Here is an 18,960-nt window from a genome sequence, read left to right as displayed (position 1 = left end):
AACAGAGCCAAATATCAACAGTACTTCTTCAAAATAGACTCGCCCAGGCCGAAAACCGACTTCTGCGCATGGGCCACGAAGTTTCAATCACACTCTATGTGCGCGCCCGCACGTGGTATTTTGTGGAAGAGCCACACTCAAGGGGCCAAAGAGCCGCATGTGGCTTGAAAGCCGCAGTTTGCCGACCACTAAGTTAGAAGATCCGATGGAATCTGAAATATGCAGACGGGACTTGGGATGAAGTGCAATGATGTGTTTAATTCAATGCTGGCTGGAAGAAAAAGCAACACTCGACATGACTTCACAGACATGTGCATGTGGTCAGTAAAGCTTCCTACTACACTGTGCTTCATGCCTGCATCTGCCCATCAAATCCCTCTCGAGCTCCCAGGTACCAGGCTCTATGCTCAGCACTGCATATTCAATGCTGATCAAAATTGTTCTTGACTTCCAAGGGCAAATAATAACATTTTGGAAACCAATTCCTGCTCTTATAACTCTCCTTTCCTCCAGTTGGCCTGCCCAGGAAATGCCAGCCTGGGAAAGGAGCAAAACCTGGAGACAAAGTCACCTGCCAATCCCACAATCAGGGTGATATGGCAGCATTAAAACATGTTGACCACTTCGCTGACACTCTTCCCATCAAGAGGTTACAGTCTCTGTCCCCTCCCCTTAAATCTGGGCTGGCCCTAGCAACTCGTTATAACCAATGGAAACTCACAGAAGTGATGCTGTGAGACTTCCAAGGTTAGGCCAGAAAAAGGTATGGCCCTGGCCGGTTTGGCTCAGTGGATGGAGTGTCGGCCAGCGGACTGAAGGGTTCTGGGTTGATTCCAGTCAAGGGGAGGCTGTTGTAGGCTCCTCCCTGGCCTGACCCCTGGTCAGGGCACATACAGGAGGCAACTAACAGATGTTTCTCTCTCACATCAATATTTCTCTCTGTCTTTCCCTCTCCCTTCCACTCTCTCTAAAAATCAATGGGATAATATCTTCGGATTAGGACTAAAAAATTTTTTTTAAAGAAAGAAAAGGATATGTAGCTTCCATCTTGCTGGCTGGGGCACTGGCTTTTGGAACCGTAAACCATCATATAAGGAGTCCAGTTCCCTGAGGCCCCATGGAGAAATCACAGTTCAGCATTCGAGTTGGCTGTCCTTATGCGAGTCCTCCCAGCCCCGGAAGCACACATTGGAGCCAATCAGCCTTGGGATGATTCCAGCCTCAGCCTCACATTATCCCAGGCCTTCCTCATGGAGCAAAGGCAAGCCACCCCTACTAGGCCCTTTGTAAATTCCTGACCTAGAGAATCCATGAGTAGAAGAAATTGTTCACTCTCCTACGTTTGGGACAGTTTATGATACAGCAATAGTAACTGGTGCAGATGATCATACCAAGGGCCATCAGGATTCTCTGCTGCTGCAGGTACTCTTCCCTGCCCTCATACTAAATCAGTGGTTCTCAACCTTCTGGCCCTTTAAATACAGTTCCTCATGTTGTGACCCAACCATAAAATTATTTTTGTTGCTACTTCATAACTGTCATGTTGCTACTGTTATGAATCATAATGTAAATTTCTGGTATGCAGGATGGTCTTCGGCGACCCCTGTGAAAGGGTCGTTCGACCGCCAAAGGGGTCGCGACCCACAGGTTGAGAACCGCTGTACTAAATGCTGCCACAGGGCTCTTCCACTCATCACCTCTATAGCTTCCCTCCCTCACACTCTGCTCTGGGCTGTCACTGCTTCCACTGCCTGGCCCAAGCCTTCACTGTTTGCCTTGCTGTGACCTTTAGCCTGCACAGGGGTGAGGGCTGCTACTCTGCAACCTAAAGGCTGGAGGGAAACTCAGAGAGCTTAGAGGATCCCAGGCTCTTGAACAGGAGAGCCTGCCATCACACCCTGTCCTTCCTCTGTCTGGATACCACTGAGAGACTCGGAATCAGTCACCATCTATCCCATACATCCATTCGTGGAAGGCAGCGAGTTGGGGACTTAAACACTCTTTCTGGCCAGCCCACCTCCTCAACATGTTGTTTATGAACACTGTCTCTGGGGTCAAATCCTGGCTCCATCACTTTCTAATTCTTTGGCCTTATATAACTCACTGAAACTCTCAAACTTTAATTTCTAATCTGCAAAATGGGATAACAGTACCTACCTCATAAGGTTCTTGTCAAGATCACAGTGAGGGAATTCATGCCATGTGCCTAGTGTGTAGTAAATGCTCAATAAATTTTAGCTATTTTTAATATTATCTTTCCTATGAAGAAGCATGTCTTGTGACTTACCCCTTGTAAGACTTGAAAGCTGTCGTTGTTGGGTGGTGGGTCTTGATCTGGGTCAACACCAACTCTATAAGTCACCAGGGAGAAAGACAAGGAGAAAAACAGAGAGTATTAGCTTGGACCATGACAGCCATTCTGGCTGAAACTTGGCAAGAGGCTGACCATCTTCCCGAAGCAGAAGGAATGATTAGCTAAAAGAAGAGAAAGACTGTCATGCAAAAGTCATGAGAAGGAGGTAATACACATCAGATCCCAGGGATAGGAGAGGCCATACAGCCTGTGTGCTTACACCCTGAGCAAGGCCGCTGAGGAACATCACCAGCTGGCAACTGTTGGTCTGCCTTCCTGTCCCAGACTGTCCGTCCTAAAAGTGTGGGTCCCACTGCACCAGGCTTTTCCTCTCCACTGCTTCCTCACATCTGCCCTGCCCTGCTTTTATTTCCCTAACCTTTTGTTATGAAACCTCTCATATATCCAAGGAAGTGTTGAAAGAATTTATAGTGAACACCTAAATACCCACCACCTAGATCCTACCATTAACATTTTGCTATACTTTATTACATCTCCATCCATCTCTCTATCACCCATCTTAATTTTTGGATGAATTCAAATAAAATCGCAGGCATCAGTACACTTCCTCTAAATACTTCAGCATGCATATCTCTAACTTTTTTTTTATCCTGGTGCTGCCACGTCTTCCCACAGCAGAGATGACCTATGAAGTCACATATTTGAAATCAACAACTAAAGACAGAAAGCAAAGTGCCAAAATCCACTTATAGCAAATTCATAAAAGCACTATCTTAGCTTAGTAACATACCAACTGTCGCCCTGTGCATCTGGTAATTCTTTATCCCTGTGCCTTCCTGATTCTGACACAGAAGACATGGATAGCATGGAGCAATGAAGGAGAAAACAAAGATGCCAGGGAATTTCTCTACCTTCCCTCACTTCCTCCAGTATCACAAAGAACAGATGGCATTATAAAAGGTAAACAGAACAGTTTTCAGCAGGTCTGATTCAGCAAGAGAGGTGCTGAATGGCCTTGAACAGGGGTGTGACCTGCAGTCCAGTACCAGGGTGCTGACTCCAATGAGCAGGCCAGCAGATGCACAGAGCCCTGTGTATGCACGTCTTACTTTTCCTCCTCTCCTTCCCTCCTCCCCACCTGTGATGCCCAGCATACTTCTTGAGAAAAGAGACTAATGGAAAAGGGGAATAGAAGATAGCACAGATGCACCCCACCTGCAAAACCAACCTCTACTCTCTTACTCCAGACTTGTTAAGCACTAACCCAAGGTGCATGCCCCTGGACAAGGGGGGGGGGGAGGCGTATAGAAGAAAAAGAAGCAGTTACCCCATATTTTGCTGAAGGCAAAGCTTAAACCCACAAGATGCATCCATGGATTCAGCAAATATTTATTAAGTACCTACTATGCCAGGCACTGTTATAAGCACGTCCATAGTGTACCTAGTGTCAGATTTCCTCCCCGTGGGCCTGAGGTTTGATGGGACCTTTGTAGTGAATTAGATGGGCTTTGCTGTGTACATAGGCTGCTTCTAGGCAGGAGTTTTTGAAAGATGGAGTCTTATCCTCCCAACTGGACATTATCCTGGGATTCTGAGCAACAAATACAGCTACTTTTTAATATGAAATCCACCTAATTCAGAGGTCCCAGGACTAGCCACAAAAGTAACACCAGAATATCAGTGCACCCAAAGTGTCTAATGTATAAAAGTGGTAGAGGTCATCAATTGAATTTCTAGCTGTGATCCTGAACCCCTACCTGTTTGTTTGTTTGTTTGTTTGTTTGTTTTAATGCGTTTTTATTGATTTCAGAGAGGAAGGAAGAGGGAGAGAGAGAAAAAAATCAGTGATGAGAGAGAATCATTGATCGGCTGCTTCCTGCACACCTCCCTACTGGGGATTCAGCTCGCAACCAGGGCATGTGCTCTGATTGGGAATCGAACCTTGACCTCCTGGTTCATAGGTCAACACTCAACCACTGAGACACACCAGCCGGGCTGAATTATCCTTATTTTCAATAAGCATGAGACAAATGTGGAAATCCCATACCAACTGAGAAAATAAGCAACCAAATGGATGTGTACATTCTGGAATGATTAAATACAAAAAAAATGAATAATTGCTCTTCTGGTATAATATGTACATTCTGATTAACTGTCATAAAAAGGCTGTAAAATTTCAGAAACTTTAGAACTTCTACAATTTAGAAGTTTAGAACTATCTGAGGTCCTAAATAATCTGAGGGATATTAGACACACACCTTCATACAAAACCTTGAACAACAGATCAGAATCTGAATTCTCTCACATCCCAAGTGTAATAATTTGCACTTTCCACTTCCTTCTTAAAAGTGGAATATTTCAAAGGAGGGGGTTTCCTCTGCCAGTTAATCAGTATCAAAAGTCAGATCTCTGAAAATAAACCTGTGTGTGTATTTTAAACAGAAAAAAGTTCAAAACCAGGAAACTTAAACATGTCACTTAACTGTATGAGTGTCATTACAGTATACATCCAGGGCCTAGTGATATCCCAAGATCCATGCACCATGGCAGCTATAGCTGCTTTCATTGCTGTGCTCAAAGAGTGAAATGCTTTCCCAATGCCAAGAACAGAGTTCAAGCCTATTTTGCATTTATATTTTGACCAGCACCCAAAATCAGACCAGGAAGAAAGCATGCTGGTTAAAGATGCAGAAGGGAAAGAACATTAAAGTCTTAATTCTGATTGTCCAATATCACCACCCTTAAGCATAATCAAATAAAAAACCTGGATGCACACTGAGCAACAGATTGCATTAGAAGAGCCTTTAATTATCCCCCAGTTTAAAAACACCTGTTATGTGTACCTTCTGATTCACCATGATAAAGCACAAGTACACAAAAAACATACTTAGAAAACGAAAACAGTACTTAATTAAGATGGTGTGAGCCATATGCCAGCCATGGCTGAAATATAAAATTCTGGTTCTCTTTATAAGTTGGAAGCCTTGTTTACTAGAAAATAAGCAGAATTTTGTGGGGAAAGTATGTGTGGCTCTGCAAATGTGCTGCTCTCAACACGAAGGCCAGTTGTACAAGGAGACACTCGCCAGCACTGTTCAAAATGCAGGGTAAGTGGACACAATCTCAGGAACAGATACATCAACCAGCCAAGAGAAAGCATGGAAAAATGATTAGACTTGACCTCCCCTCTTGCCCCTTTGCTAAAAGGAGCAGAGGGTTGGCACACACAAGAAGAAAGAGACAAATGGCATAAAGAGAAGCACCTCATGTTAGAAAGAGGTTAGAAAGAGGGGGAAAGCCAGGCCCAGTTAATTTGTTTCTGAGGCTGCCCTTGTGTCACCTGAAGTAGTGCCAGTGGAGTTCATTCTGGTCCTCTTCAAAGGGCTCCTCGACGCCAACTCTGGGCAGTAGAAGAAGGGAACATGAGTGTGACAGGGACAATAGGGGAGCCAGGAGCTCTGGGCACATGACCTGGACCACGTCCATCAAAGAATAGACGGTCTCACTTTAAACATAAATCCATACCCTTTCTTACACTATCCCTGCTCTCTAAAACCTGGAGAGGCAGAGGGCTGCTAAATTTACATTTAAAGCAACAATGTTAGGAGCAGGTCAAATGAGGATCAATTTAGAATGAAGATAAGCCTCTCAAAATATAATGAAATGAAATCAGAGGAATAAATGCAACTCAGAAAATGAATTTCTGCAATTTTTTCAGGAATTCATTTGTTTCATAAAGCAAGACACATCCAAACAAAAATAAAAAACAAAGTTAATAAACACATATTTGCAGCATTTACACATATTTGACAGAAAGAGCAAAAAGCCTATATTATTGAAAACAGCAACAATACTTAAGACAGGGATGGCCTTTTTTTCTAGTTAAGTATGACACATTGTCCATTGTTCAACCTGAAGGTCAGCAATCCAACTTCTGTTCTTCTCTTTACCTTGTGACCTTAGAACTGGCACAGTCCATTTTCACCTTCCTCAATAATTGCTGGCTCCTTCAGAGTGCATTTAAACATCACCATTACATGAACAGCAAGGTCTCACACACTCGGCACTATTGATATTTTGGGCGCTGGCCTCTACCCACCAGTAAGGACTGGGGTGGGTACCCCAGTGCAACCAAAAATGTCTCCTGACATTGTCAAATGTCCCCTAGGGGGAAAATTGACCTCAGTTGAGAAGCACTGCATTAAATCACGTATTCCCAATGGGGGGGGGGTGATATTGCCCCCAGGGGTGTGAAAATTGGTTCTTGTAGCACAAAAACATTTTTTTGGAGATTACAATGATTTGTACCATAGTACATAAATAAATATATACTAGATCTATGGTACTGAAATTTCTTAAAAAGAAAAGTAACGGTGGTACTAAAATCTTACTGTGGTATTAAAACTGAGGAAAACATTTATAAAGGCTCCTTGGAGGGGCAATAATTTTTTAAAAAAGGTTGAGAAACGCTGTTCTAGACATGCCCAAATCCTCAAGCTACGAATCTCCCCTGAAATATGCAAGTGAGAAGGTGATGCTTCTTAAAGTGTTACTTTTAGTCACACATTCAGACTATGACTTATCCGGACTCTATATACTACTACAGTATTAAAAAATACAAATTCCAGAAAAGCAAACTAGATTCCATTAATGTACGATCCACTTGTAATAATAACAGTAATCATAACAGTAGTGACACCATGATTAGTAATGATAACAGCTAAAATATACTAAATGTTTACCATGTGCCAGATGGCACAGTTAATGAAAAAAATTCTCTATCACATTTATTCATCACCACATTTTGTCCTCACACTATTGTCAACCTCATTTAACCAGCCAAGAAACTGAGTTAAATAAGTTGCCCAAGGTCACAAAGGTAGAAAATGCTGGAACCAAGATTGCGATTGAGTCTGTTAGATGCCAGAGCCCCAGCTCTTCACCTTCCAGGACGCTGCCTTTGATTACAAGGTGTCATCTTAAAACTCCTTAAAAACATCCAGTTACAAATGCTATTACATAAAGAGCTCAGGGCTTCTCCCAGCCTTTATTCCTTAAGTCACCTTACAAAGAGCTTTATCATAAATTCTGTCTAACAGGATTATAGGGGACAGGGCATCCTAACTTGACCTTGAGTGATTGTATTACTACACGCTGAGGTAGGAGGGCTACCTGTTCATTTGACTGCGTGGATGTGCACCATTCCACCCCCCACCATAACCACCACTTCATGTACGTGTCACCTAAGCTGGGGGCTCCAAGAAGACAGCCACCATGCCGCCAAAATGCACACAGGACACATGCAAGGTTTATCCACTGAAATAATCCTGTGACCATTTTTTTAAGTTGCCAAAATTTTGTCCTTTGTGAATAGCAATACTTGCGTAAGAGACTAAGACAAATATTAAGTAGTTTGTACATTTACAGAAAACAATATGAGCATTTTGCCTCCATGTTCTAAAATATTAATCACAAAATACCAATTTTAAAAGATAAGTTGGATTTCTGGAAATCAGTGACCTGGCTTTAGATTTGTGGTTATATTCACTTTTACTTTATACACAGACTAGAAATTAGCCATGCTTTAAAATCACAGCTAACTCTTAATTATTTATAGTTAAACTCTGAGTCCTACCCTGGGCTTCTGACTTCTGGGCAGGGCCTCTGTCAGCAGCCTGAAGAAGTAAGAAACAAGCAGGTATTGATCTTACTGAGGTTACAGAGGTCAAAACACCATGCTGAATTTCAGGGGGTTTCTGAATCAATTTAGAATAAGAATCTGGTTTACTAATATATAAATGATTGTGGCCACTAAGTAACATAATAAAGTCACAAGCCAGAAAAAAAAACCAATCAGTTTCATTTCCTTATTTTGGAGGGAATTTCTTTTTATGTAATCTCTGTAAATTCCAGTTTCTATAACAGTAAAATGACACTGTATTTTTCACCAGTGACACACTTTGCTTCATTATGTTGTCTGGGTAGAGTTGGACAGAAAGAAGGAAATAAAAAAAGATAGAAGCAGATATTGAAAACAAAAGCAATACAGAAAAATCAATGAAATAAAAAGCTAATTCTCTGAAAAGATCAATAAAATTGACCAACTTCTAGAAAGACAAAGAAAAAAAGAGAGGAGATACAAATTACCAATATCAGGAATTACCAATTACCAAATTACCTATATCAGTGATATTAGGGGATAGCACTATAGATCTCATAGACATCAAAAGGATAATAAGGTAATGCTATGAACAACAATAAATGTAACAACTTAGATGAAACAGACCAATGTCACCAACTACCATAACTTGCCCAATCCTATATAATAAAAGCCTAATATGCTAAGTGTCCAATCATCCAGTCGTCCATTCAATGAATCAAAGTGTAATATGCTAGCCCTAACCGGTTTGACTCAGTGAATAGAGCATCAGCTTGCTGACTGAAGGGTCCCAGGTTCGATTCTGGTCAAGGGCATGTATCTTGGTTGTGGGCACATTCCCAGGAGGGGGTGTGCAGGAGGCAGCTGATCGATGTTTCTCTCTCATCGATGTTTCAAACTCTCTATCCCTTTCCCTTCCTCTCTGTAAAAAATCAATAAAACATATATTTTTAAAAAGTGTAATATGCTAATGATATGCTAAGGCCACTCAACCACTCACTATAGCATCCACTGATCACTAGGGGGCAGAAGTCGACCAGCAGGTTAGCTTGCTGGGGTCTGGCAGATCAGGACTGAGCGAGATGAGCCGGACATGCCCTGGAGCCCTCCCGTGGTCCCTCCCCAGCTGGCCAACCTCCCATGTCCCTCTCCTGCCCCGATTGTGCACTGGTGGGGTCTCTTGGCCTGGCCTGAGCCCTTTTGCAATCTGGGACCCTCGGGTGATGTCCGAGAGCTGGTTTCGGCATGACAGTAGAATGACCAGTCGCTATGACGCACACTGACCACCAGGGGGCAGATGCTCAATGCAGGAGCTGCCCCCTGGTGGTCAGTGCACTCCCACAGGGGGAGTGCTGCTAAGCCAGAAGCCAGGCTAACAGCTGGCAAGTGCAGCAGCAGTGGCGGAAGCCTCTCCTTCCTCTGTGGCAGTGCTAAGGATGTCCGACTGCCAGCTTAGGCCCACTCCTTAAGCCATCAGTTGGATAGCCTCCAAGGGCTGAGAGCCCCCCCCCCGAGTGCACAAATTTTGTGCACCGGGCCTCTAATATGAAATAATCTTAATAGCCATATAACTATTAAAGATATTGGCTTCATTATTTACTTTTTTAAAAATATGGTTTTTTTTGTTGTTGTTGTTGTTTTTAATATATTTTATTGATTTTTTACAGAGAGGAAGGGAGAGAGATAGTTAGAAACATCGATGAGAGAGAAACATCGATCAGCTGCCTCCTGCACATCTCCTACTGGGGATGTGCCCGCAACCCAGGTACATGCCCTTGACTGGAATCGAACCTGGGACCTTTCAGTCCGCAGGCCGACGCTCTATCCACTGAGCCAAACCGGTTCCGGCTTTAAAAATATGTTTTAATTGATTTCAGAGATAAGGGAGAGGGAGAGGGAGAGGGAGAGAGAGATAGAAACATCAATGATGAGAGAGAATCACTGATCGGCTGCCTCCTGCATGCCCCCTACTGGGGATTGAGTCCATACCCTGGGCATGTGCCCTGACCAGGAATCAAACCATGACCTTCTGGTATATAGGTCAATGCTCAATCACTGAACCCCACCAGCTAGGCTGCTTCATAATTTAAAAAAATCCCTGAAAAAAAGTCTGTAGGACCAGATGGTTTTACTAAAGAATTCCATAAAACTTTCAAGAAGAATTAACACCACTTCTACACAATCTCTTCCAGAAAACAGAAGAGTAGGGAACATGTTCCAACTCATTTTGTGATGCCAGATTATGCTGATACCAAAAACAGACACAGGCAGTATGAAAGAAAACCAATATCCCTCATGAACTCAGACATAAAATTCCTTAATAAAATATTGTCTAATAGAATTCAGCAATATTTATAAAATTTACACACCACAACCAAGTGGGATTTATTTTAGAGAAGTGAGGCTGGTTTGATATTTGAAAATTAATCAATGTAACCCACCTTATTAACAGGCTAACCAAGAAAAACAATAGGATCATATCAATTCATACAGAAAAAGCACTTGATAAAATTCAACATCTGTGGGTGATTTTAAAAATCTCAGAAAACTAGCAATAGATATAAACTTCCTCAACTTGATACGAACATCTTAAAAAACCCTACAGATAACATCATACTTATTGGTGAAAGACAGAATGCATTTCCCTTAAGATCAGGAACAAGGCAAGGATGTCCACTCACATCACTATTATTCAACACAGCACTGAAAATCCTAGCCAGATCAATAAATCAAAGAAAGAAAATAAAAGGCACACTGTTTGGGAAAGAGAAATAAAGCCATCTCTATCTGCAAATGACACGATGGCCGACATAGAAAATCTCAAAGACTCTAAATAAAAACCTAAAAAATAACACAAAACCCTCCTAGAACTAATATATAAGCTTGGCAAGGTCACAGGATATCAAACAACTGTATTTCTATATTTTTGCAATGAACACATGGAAACTGAAAATAAGGTTGAATAACCTTTACAATTGCTCAAAAAGAAGACATAACTAGATGTAAATCTAACAAAACATGTGCAGGCATTGTATACTGAAAACCATAAAATACTGATGAAAGAAATAAGAGAAAATCTAAATAAGTAGAGAAAAATGCCATGATCACAGATTTGAAGACTCAACAGGGTAAAGGTGTCCATTCTTCGCAAATTGATATACAGGTTTAATACAATTCCTATCCAAATCCCAGCAAGATTTTTAAAAAGATATAGACAAGCTTATTCTAAAATGTATATGGAAAAGAACTAGAATAGCTATGATTGTTTAAAAAATAATAAAGTGGAAAGACTCACTCTACCTGATGCTAAGTCTTATTATCTCTATATATAAAAGCCTAAGCGATCAGCCGACCAGCTGACTGACCAGTAGCTATGATGGGCACTGACCACCAGGGGGCAGATGCTCAATGCAGGAGTGGAAACCACAGGCATGGAAACATGGAACAGACTGGCGAGTCTCAGAGGGAAAGGGGGAAGGGGGAGGGCAGGAAGAGATTAACTAAAGATCTTATATACATAGTAGAGGCTAGATGCACTGATTCATGCACCGGTGGGGTCCCTCGGCCTGGCCTGTGGGGATAGGGCCAAAACCGGCTCTCCAACATCTCCTGAGGGATCCCAAATTGCGAGAGGGCGCAGGCCAGGCCGAGGGACCCCACTGGTGCATGAATCCATACACTGGGCCTCTAGTATAATTATAGTTATCAGGAGAGTGTCATACAGGTGGAGAGATAGACACATGAGTTAATGGAGCAGAAAAGAAACGGACCCACATGCACGAAGCCAACTGATGTTGGGCAAAGGATCAATAGTAATTCAATGGAGTAAGGATAGTTGTTTTTTTTTTCAAAGTGTGCTGACAACTGGATAGCAATAGTCAGATAAAATAAAACCTCAATTTATATCTCACTTCTTATATAAAAACTAGAGGCCTGATGCAGGAAATTCATGCAAGGGGCTCAGCATCTACCGCCAGCGCTGCTGCCTCTACCCTGGCCCCCACCCACCTCCGTGGCACCTCTGCCTCAACCCCTGCCGTCGTGGCTTCACCAGGAAGGTCGTCCGGAAGCATGTCTGGTCTAATTAGCATATTACACTTTTATTATTATAGATTAAGTCAAAATGGATGACAGAATTAAATGTAAAGAGTAAAAGCAAAACACTTTTAGAAGGTAACACAGAAAGAAATCTTGGAGACCTAGGGCTTGATAAAGAGTCCTTAGACATGATATCAAGGGCACAATCCATAAAAGAAAAAATGATAAAGTACCTTCATCAAAATTAACATCCTCTCTATGGCAGACACTTTTAAAAGGATGTAAAGACAAGCTACAGCCTAGGAGAAAATGTTTGCAAACTACACATCTAGACTAGTATCTAGAATAAATAAAAGACTTAAACAGATATTTTACCATAAAAGATATATGAATGGCAAATAAGCACACGAAGAGATGTTCGTTATTTGCCATGAGAGAAATGCAAATTAAGACCACAATGATGTACCCCACACACCTACTAGAACAGCTGAGTTGAAAAAATTGTGATAACACCAAATGCTGGCAAGGATGTAGGGAAATGATCTCTCATACACACAGTCATGCACATAGTCATCTCTGGCCCATGGCCATGTGCTAGTGCTATGTTCTGAGTGCAATCCAATTATTACATTATATTAATACATTTACTGCTTGTGTGCCTCAGTGAAAGCTGCCCACACTCTCAGCTCTGGGTAGGGCTGTTTTCATGTCCCATTTCTTAAACAGGGTTATGAGAAGTGCAAAATGTCACAAGTCAACTTTTTACTCTCAGTGGAAAATTATTTGATCCTGTGTATGTTGGAGGGGGCAAAAAAAGGACTTATGAAATAGCATTTAAAAAACATGATTCAATCAGGCTCTGAGCTTCCAGGGTAACTACTGGGTGACCAAATAGGAGCAGGAAGTTATCTCAGAGGCCACTGAATGCAAAGATTCCCAACTGTGTGTAGGATAAACCTCCTTTCTTGTTCTTAATCCGCTACACAGAACAAAGATGTCTCAAGTTTCAAGCCAAAACTCTGTAAATTTTCTTCTCTAGATTTATATTACCACAGATGAACTGTTTTCCTTAACATAACTCTTGAGATTCATGCCAAGAAACTGAAATTCTAATAATCCCAAATTTTACAACATAAAAAAGACCCTAACACAGCAAGCCTTCTTACAGGCAGTCACAGCACAGTGGTAGTTAAGAGTGTGGACTCTGTGGCGTGGATTCATATCCCAAGCTGTCCACTTCAAGCTTTGTGACATTGGGCAAGTTACTGTTCTGTGCCTCGGCATCCCCAACTCTAAAATGAAGACAGTAGTGGTAGCTCCCTTAGAGGAATGTCATGAGAATTACCTTAATATACATGTGGCATCTTAAATGCCACCTGCAGCACAACTGTTAGCTAGTATGTGACTATCACTGAGAAGCCCCACATAGATTCTGCAGATCCCCGCTCTAAGGCTGAGACATGCCAGCCCCCAAATGGTAGAAATGGCAGTGGCCAAACCCCTGCCTGCCATCAATATGAAAGTCCCCAATGGGGGAGACTATTCTCTCAAATTCCAGTTTTCTCCCTAACTCCAAGGATGACTGCGAGGTCCTTTTCTCTCCTCGGAGCTAGGTATGCTTGGCAGCTGTCAGTCCCATGTACTCTGCATTCTAGAGAAGGAAACACAAACTAAAAGCCAGCACAGAATGGAAAAAGCATTGCCGCCTTGTGGCTTTGCAGAGGATTCTTCACACCTCAGCACTACCCAAGTGTCACCCTCTGCAGACCCAAAACTGAGGCAAGTGGCGAGAGCACCTCCAATGATGGAGGGTGCTCACTTAGAGCTGAAGGCTCCCTGGGGGAAATCTGCCAATGTGCTCTTATTTCCTGTTGTCTTCAGGTCCAAAGACATGAGGGGCTTTCATACACCAGAGCCAGAGTTGGGATGCAGGTCTCTTACTCCCTGTTCCTCAGTCCTCATTACCACAGGGTGTCGGAGCTCACCAGCCAAGTCTGGAGTTGCCATGCTCTTTTTAAAAAAGCAAACTCAGGTCAGTGCCCCTTCATTCTGACACAGCAGCAAAACCACAGGCAGGCGACATCCATGAGGCTGCAACCGATGAGGGATCTGCAGGAAATGTCACCTCTTTGTGCACTCAAGCAAAAAGAGACACAGCAGTTTCCTCCTAAAACAAAACTCTGATTGTGAACATCAAACCTTAATTGCGAAATACCAGACATTGCCAACAGCAATGTCTACTCTCTCTCCTGCCGCTTTAACACTTTTTGGATTCTTACCCTAATGTCACTGCTCTAGAAGGTCCAGGTGTTTCTCATTCCTTGTGTTTTTACACCAACAAAAATTTTAACGACTTTTTTTTTTCTCCTGGAACATTCAATACTCTGAATTTGTATGGTTTTTCCGTTTTAATCTCTCTCAAAAACAAAATTAAAAAAACCTGTAAAAACCTTCCAGGCGCTAAGCTAAAGTACATCCTACATGCCCACAGTGGTGCAGACACCAAACTGGCCTCTATTTCAAACCAACCTTATATTAAGCCATGACAACATGGGTGTTGTGCCTCCGCCAACGATCCAGACGGTGAAGAAGACAATGAGGAGGGTGGTCGTGAACATCATCTGGCGAGCGTAGGACGCTGTGTCTCGGATGGCCAGTGCAAATGCCATCGCTCCCCTGAGGCCTGCAGGGACCGAAGAGGAAGATCTCCTGGTTATACGGCCAAATGACAGCGTGACCTCAAATCCACTGCTGCCTCTCGGGGCTCATAAACCATATCCACTTGTATTTCCGGAGCCAAGCTGTTTTATTCAGAGAGAAGAACCTTAAAGGAATATCATGTTCTCCTATTTGAAGTTTTCTTTTGCAAAATGTCCAAATGCAATGATAAAAGCACTGCACTAGCCCAGCTGGTGTGGCTCAATGGTTGAGCATCAACCCATGACCCAGGAGGTCACGGTTTGATTCCCAGTCAGAGCACATGCCCGGGTTGTGGGCTCAATCTCTGGTAGGGAGCAAGGCAGCCAATCAATGATTCTCTCTCATCATTGATGTTTCTCTCTCTCTCTCTCTCTCTCTCTCTCTCTCTCTCTCTCCCCCTCTTCTCTCTGAAATCAATAAAAACATATAAAAGAAATACTGCACTAGCTTGTACAGCACATTTTAGAATAAACTCTTTCATTGCTGAAATAATTCTCCTGCTAGTAATATAAAATAAAAAGAAATAGAAATAAGAAATAATTTAAGCTCTCCAAATCTGTGATCCAAGCATGACCAATGCACTACAAAGTCATTATAAACATCAGAAACATGCTAGATGTGAATATGTCAAACGAGTATTTGTGGTTCATGTACTATGAACCACAAAACAGTTCAGCATTTCCCTAGCAAGGCCACACAGAGAAGTAACTATATAACCTGATCTACATCAGGGGTTGGGAACTTTTTCTGCAAAAGGTGACAAATATTTTATGCTTTGTAGACCACGAGGAAAAATTAAGGCTGTCATGTAGGTCATATAAAAGAGAGAAAACAAATTTTCACAAAATTTGATGAGAATTACAAATATAATAATGAGTACAATTCATTCTAATACAGGTCTACTACTGAAAAGAAAGGAATTCTTTGGGGGGTTGTTTATTTGGGGTTCAAAGTTATAAACTTTCACCTGTGAAAGCCATTCTGAGCCCTCTGGGTATATGAACACAGGCAACAGCCAAATTTGGTCCAGGCACCAGTTTACTGACCCTGATAATCTACATTAACGGGTATAAAGATTAAGTACCAACGTTTTAATGTTTATCTAAGTTCTTTTGTTCCTTCCCCATACCATGCTCATAATTTTTTCTATAGTTAAGACTGAACCCATGGTCTTTAACGCATATGTAGTATAAATCCCTATTCACAATGAGCAAGATTGTGTGTATATGAGAATGAAAATTATACCCACTGTATCTGTTTGTAGATTTTCCCACCTTTTCCAATCATTTCACAATTAATCTGAGAACTTCACTACAATTTACTAAGAGTGACTCCACAAAAGTTACATAAAAAACTGAGCAAAGTTAATGTTTTCTATTAATCTGTGCTAGTGAAATATTTATACAAATCTATGTTGCCCTACAAGTCAGTTATGTCATTGATCAATCGATCAATATTTAAGCCTCTAAAGAAAAAAACTTGAGGGGAGGATCAGAAAGACAATGTGTGCTATATTTTTCTTACTTTTATTAGGTAAACACTGTAAGCAATATGAAAGTGAAACCTCAGGTAGGTCATGGCCTTGAAGAGTGAGTCCTCCCAGCAGAAACTCATTTTTATAGGCGATATCTTTAAACAGCGCTGTGTACGTCTCAGTCTTTTAGTACAGAAGGTAAAGCACATATTTTAAGTTCATCTAGGTGAGTGAGTTATGTCCAGTTCATTTTTCTCTTTCTCCCACCACCTTCCTAATATGTGAGGAGCATCTTGTCACTGTCCTCCTCAGAGACCTCTAATGGTTCCCAGCTCCTATATAAACCCAAAGCGGCACAGCACTGCAGCTTCTCCGTGGTCCTCCAAGTGTGGTCCTCAAACCAGCAGCAGCAGAGGACACGTTAGGAATTCAAATTCTCGAGGCCGCCCTGTACCCTCTGCTTTAACCAACCCAACAGGGGATTCCAACACAACCTAAAGGTTCATACCACTTTACATGTAATTTTCCTTTCCAACCTCACCTCCTTTCTGCATTACCCCATGTGTCTTACAGTTCTTGCCTTTCCAACCTGCTGCCTCCTGAAATCCATTTCTTCCAAGTTCAGTTCACAGGTTACCCCTTTGTGAAGAAGGCCCTGGTCCCTCCTCTCCTCATTTATTTCATACCTCTTTTGTTCAATTCACCCCCTTCTCTTCAGAGAAAACACGTTGTACACATGCCCCCACACCCCAGTAGACTGTGAGCTCCTTGCAGGAGACTGGTTTCTGTATCCTCCACAACCGAACACTGCGGCTTATAAAAAGAGAACGCTCAACAAACATTTGTCAGAGTGAAAGGAAATCATTATCGCAGGCTGTACATTTAAGGGCAGATGCAAATGAGTCCTAGACAGTGACTGCTTTGCTGAACAGTGCTAGTTGGTGTGGTTTCAGTATGACTCTCTGAGGCCCCCAAGAACTACTGCATGGCGTTAAAGGGCAGCTACTCACTTTGCCTCTTGTACAGCCTCTCCCAACGCCCCCGCCACAGGACAGAAGTAACCCTAAGGGTCACAGTAGCTTTTTGCGCTACCATTTCCTTCCTGTGCTCTACAGAAATGCTCTAACTTGGGTCTCATTTATCAACTCTGACCCTTACCACCATCTACCCATGCCAATTGTTCTCTCCTTCCATTATCTCCACATAGTTAGTTCCTTATTGTCCTTTACCTTCTCAGTGGCTTCTCCATACTTCCTAGCTTTATAGTGAAGTGGGGGGGGGGGGCATCTGGGAGACAGTGTGAATGAGCTGGGGTTCATCTTTCTTATGAGTGTATTTTATTTCTTTTGCTCCATAGAAAGTCAGAGTTAGGAGGAACTTCAGTTCAATTTCATTATTTTACAAGAGAGGATACTGCAACTGGGGTGGAGATGTTGCATGACATGGCCCATATTCTTTCTCATTAAACACCTATTTTAGATCTGGAGCCCTTCTTGAAAATTAAGGGTTATGAACAATCTACTAGAGAACAATTAAGCACTTTCAATACATACCTCCAGGCCCTTTGGGTGATAGAGATGAAATAAATATGCAAATATTTTAGGGGATAATGTTCACATTTGATAGTAGTTTGCAAAGTCAATATTAAGTCAGTTTACCATGTACATCTGTCTACTCAGCACCACAGGGGATACAGAAGACCCAGAAACTTTAACCTTTCTCTTTTTATGAACCTTGTCTATACTTTAATGCTGCCTGCTTCGTAACACCCATTTTCTTGACATTTATACTGTCTTACCTGAAAACATCATCATGTGTTGAAAATTCCAGCCAATCTTATGTCTTCTGCCCAAGTTGAGAAAGAAGGAGAGTGGGTAGATATGTGCAGCTCTGCCCAGAAAGATGGCAACCTGAGCACCAGGTGGAGGTTAAGGGCCCAACAGGTTTCCAGAATGCCACCATCACAACCTCTGGGTGAACAGAGAATGTGAGGAATGCCGTGACATCTCATTGTGATCAGGAGAATTGCACAAAGAAGCCAGGCTGTCTAGTTTCCCTCAAACGAGTCTCCAAAACAAGTGGTATTCAATTGACCAACTTTCCCAACCTCCTGGCCCATTTGTAGCACATTAAATGCACCGTTGTAAATGCCTGATTTCATTATGCTGCTATGATCAATACAGTCTATCTTAAAATGAGTCCAGAAATAAGCGAAGGTCCCATGGAAGGGGTGGGGAGCTGAGAGAAGCAAACAGTGTGTTGGGGTCTTTTGGAAGAAAAACCACAAGAAGAAAGAATTACTGACCTCTGAGTCAAACTATGAAGACAAAGTTTGCTGGGTAAGTTCATAAGCTGTGGTTGGAAGTGAACACCAGGGCCCTGAATGACCAGGAAGATCTACTAACAAGAGGTGGGGAAACTTGAAGCATTCATAATCCTAAGACAGCCCAAACCGGTTGCTCAGTGGTTAGAGTGTCAGACTGAAAGGTCTCGGGTTTGATTCCAGTCAAGGGCATGTACCTCGGTTGCCGTGCTCGATCCCTGGCCCTAGTTGGGGTTGGGACACGTGCAGGAGGCAACCAATCGATGTGTCTCTCTCACATCAATGCTTCTCTCTCCCCCTCTCCTCCCTTCTACTCTCTAAAAATCAATGGAAAAAATATCCTCAGGTGAGGATTCACAAAAGAACAACAGAAAACCCCACATAATACTAAGACACATTCATGGACCTCACAAGAATCAACCTGGGAAGACTTTTCCACTTCAGTGGCTGAG

At 42.3% G+C, this 18,960-nt stretch overlaps 1 protein-coding gene across 1 annotated transcript in view; it reads right to left on the bottom strand.

Moving 5' to 3' along the window:
- Window positions 1-18,960, bottom strand: part of SLC9A7 (solute carrier family 9 member A7) — a gene marked incomplete at its 5' end in the record, with an annotated part of 55,967 nt that overhangs the window by 15,946 nt on the left and 21,061 nt on the right. Inside the window, 3 exons of the mRNA XM_081081793.1 lie at window positions 2,288-2,351; window positions 14,541-14,694; window positions 17,984-18,095. Coding sequence (XP_080937919.1) covers window positions 2,288-2,351; window positions 14,541-14,694; window positions 17,984-18,095 — 330 coding nt within the window. The remainder of the gene's footprint in view (window positions 1-2,287; window positions 2,352-14,540; window positions 14,695-17,983; window positions 18,096-18,960) is intronic.

Source organism: Myotis nattereri (assembly GCF_964212035.1).
Source record: "Myotis nattereri genome assembly, chromosome: X".
Taxonomy (NCBI): domain Eukaryota; kingdom Metazoa; phylum Chordata; class Mammalia; order Chiroptera; family Vespertilionidae; genus Myotis; species Myotis nattereri.
This window is presented reverse-complemented; position numbering and strand designations above follow the sequence as displayed.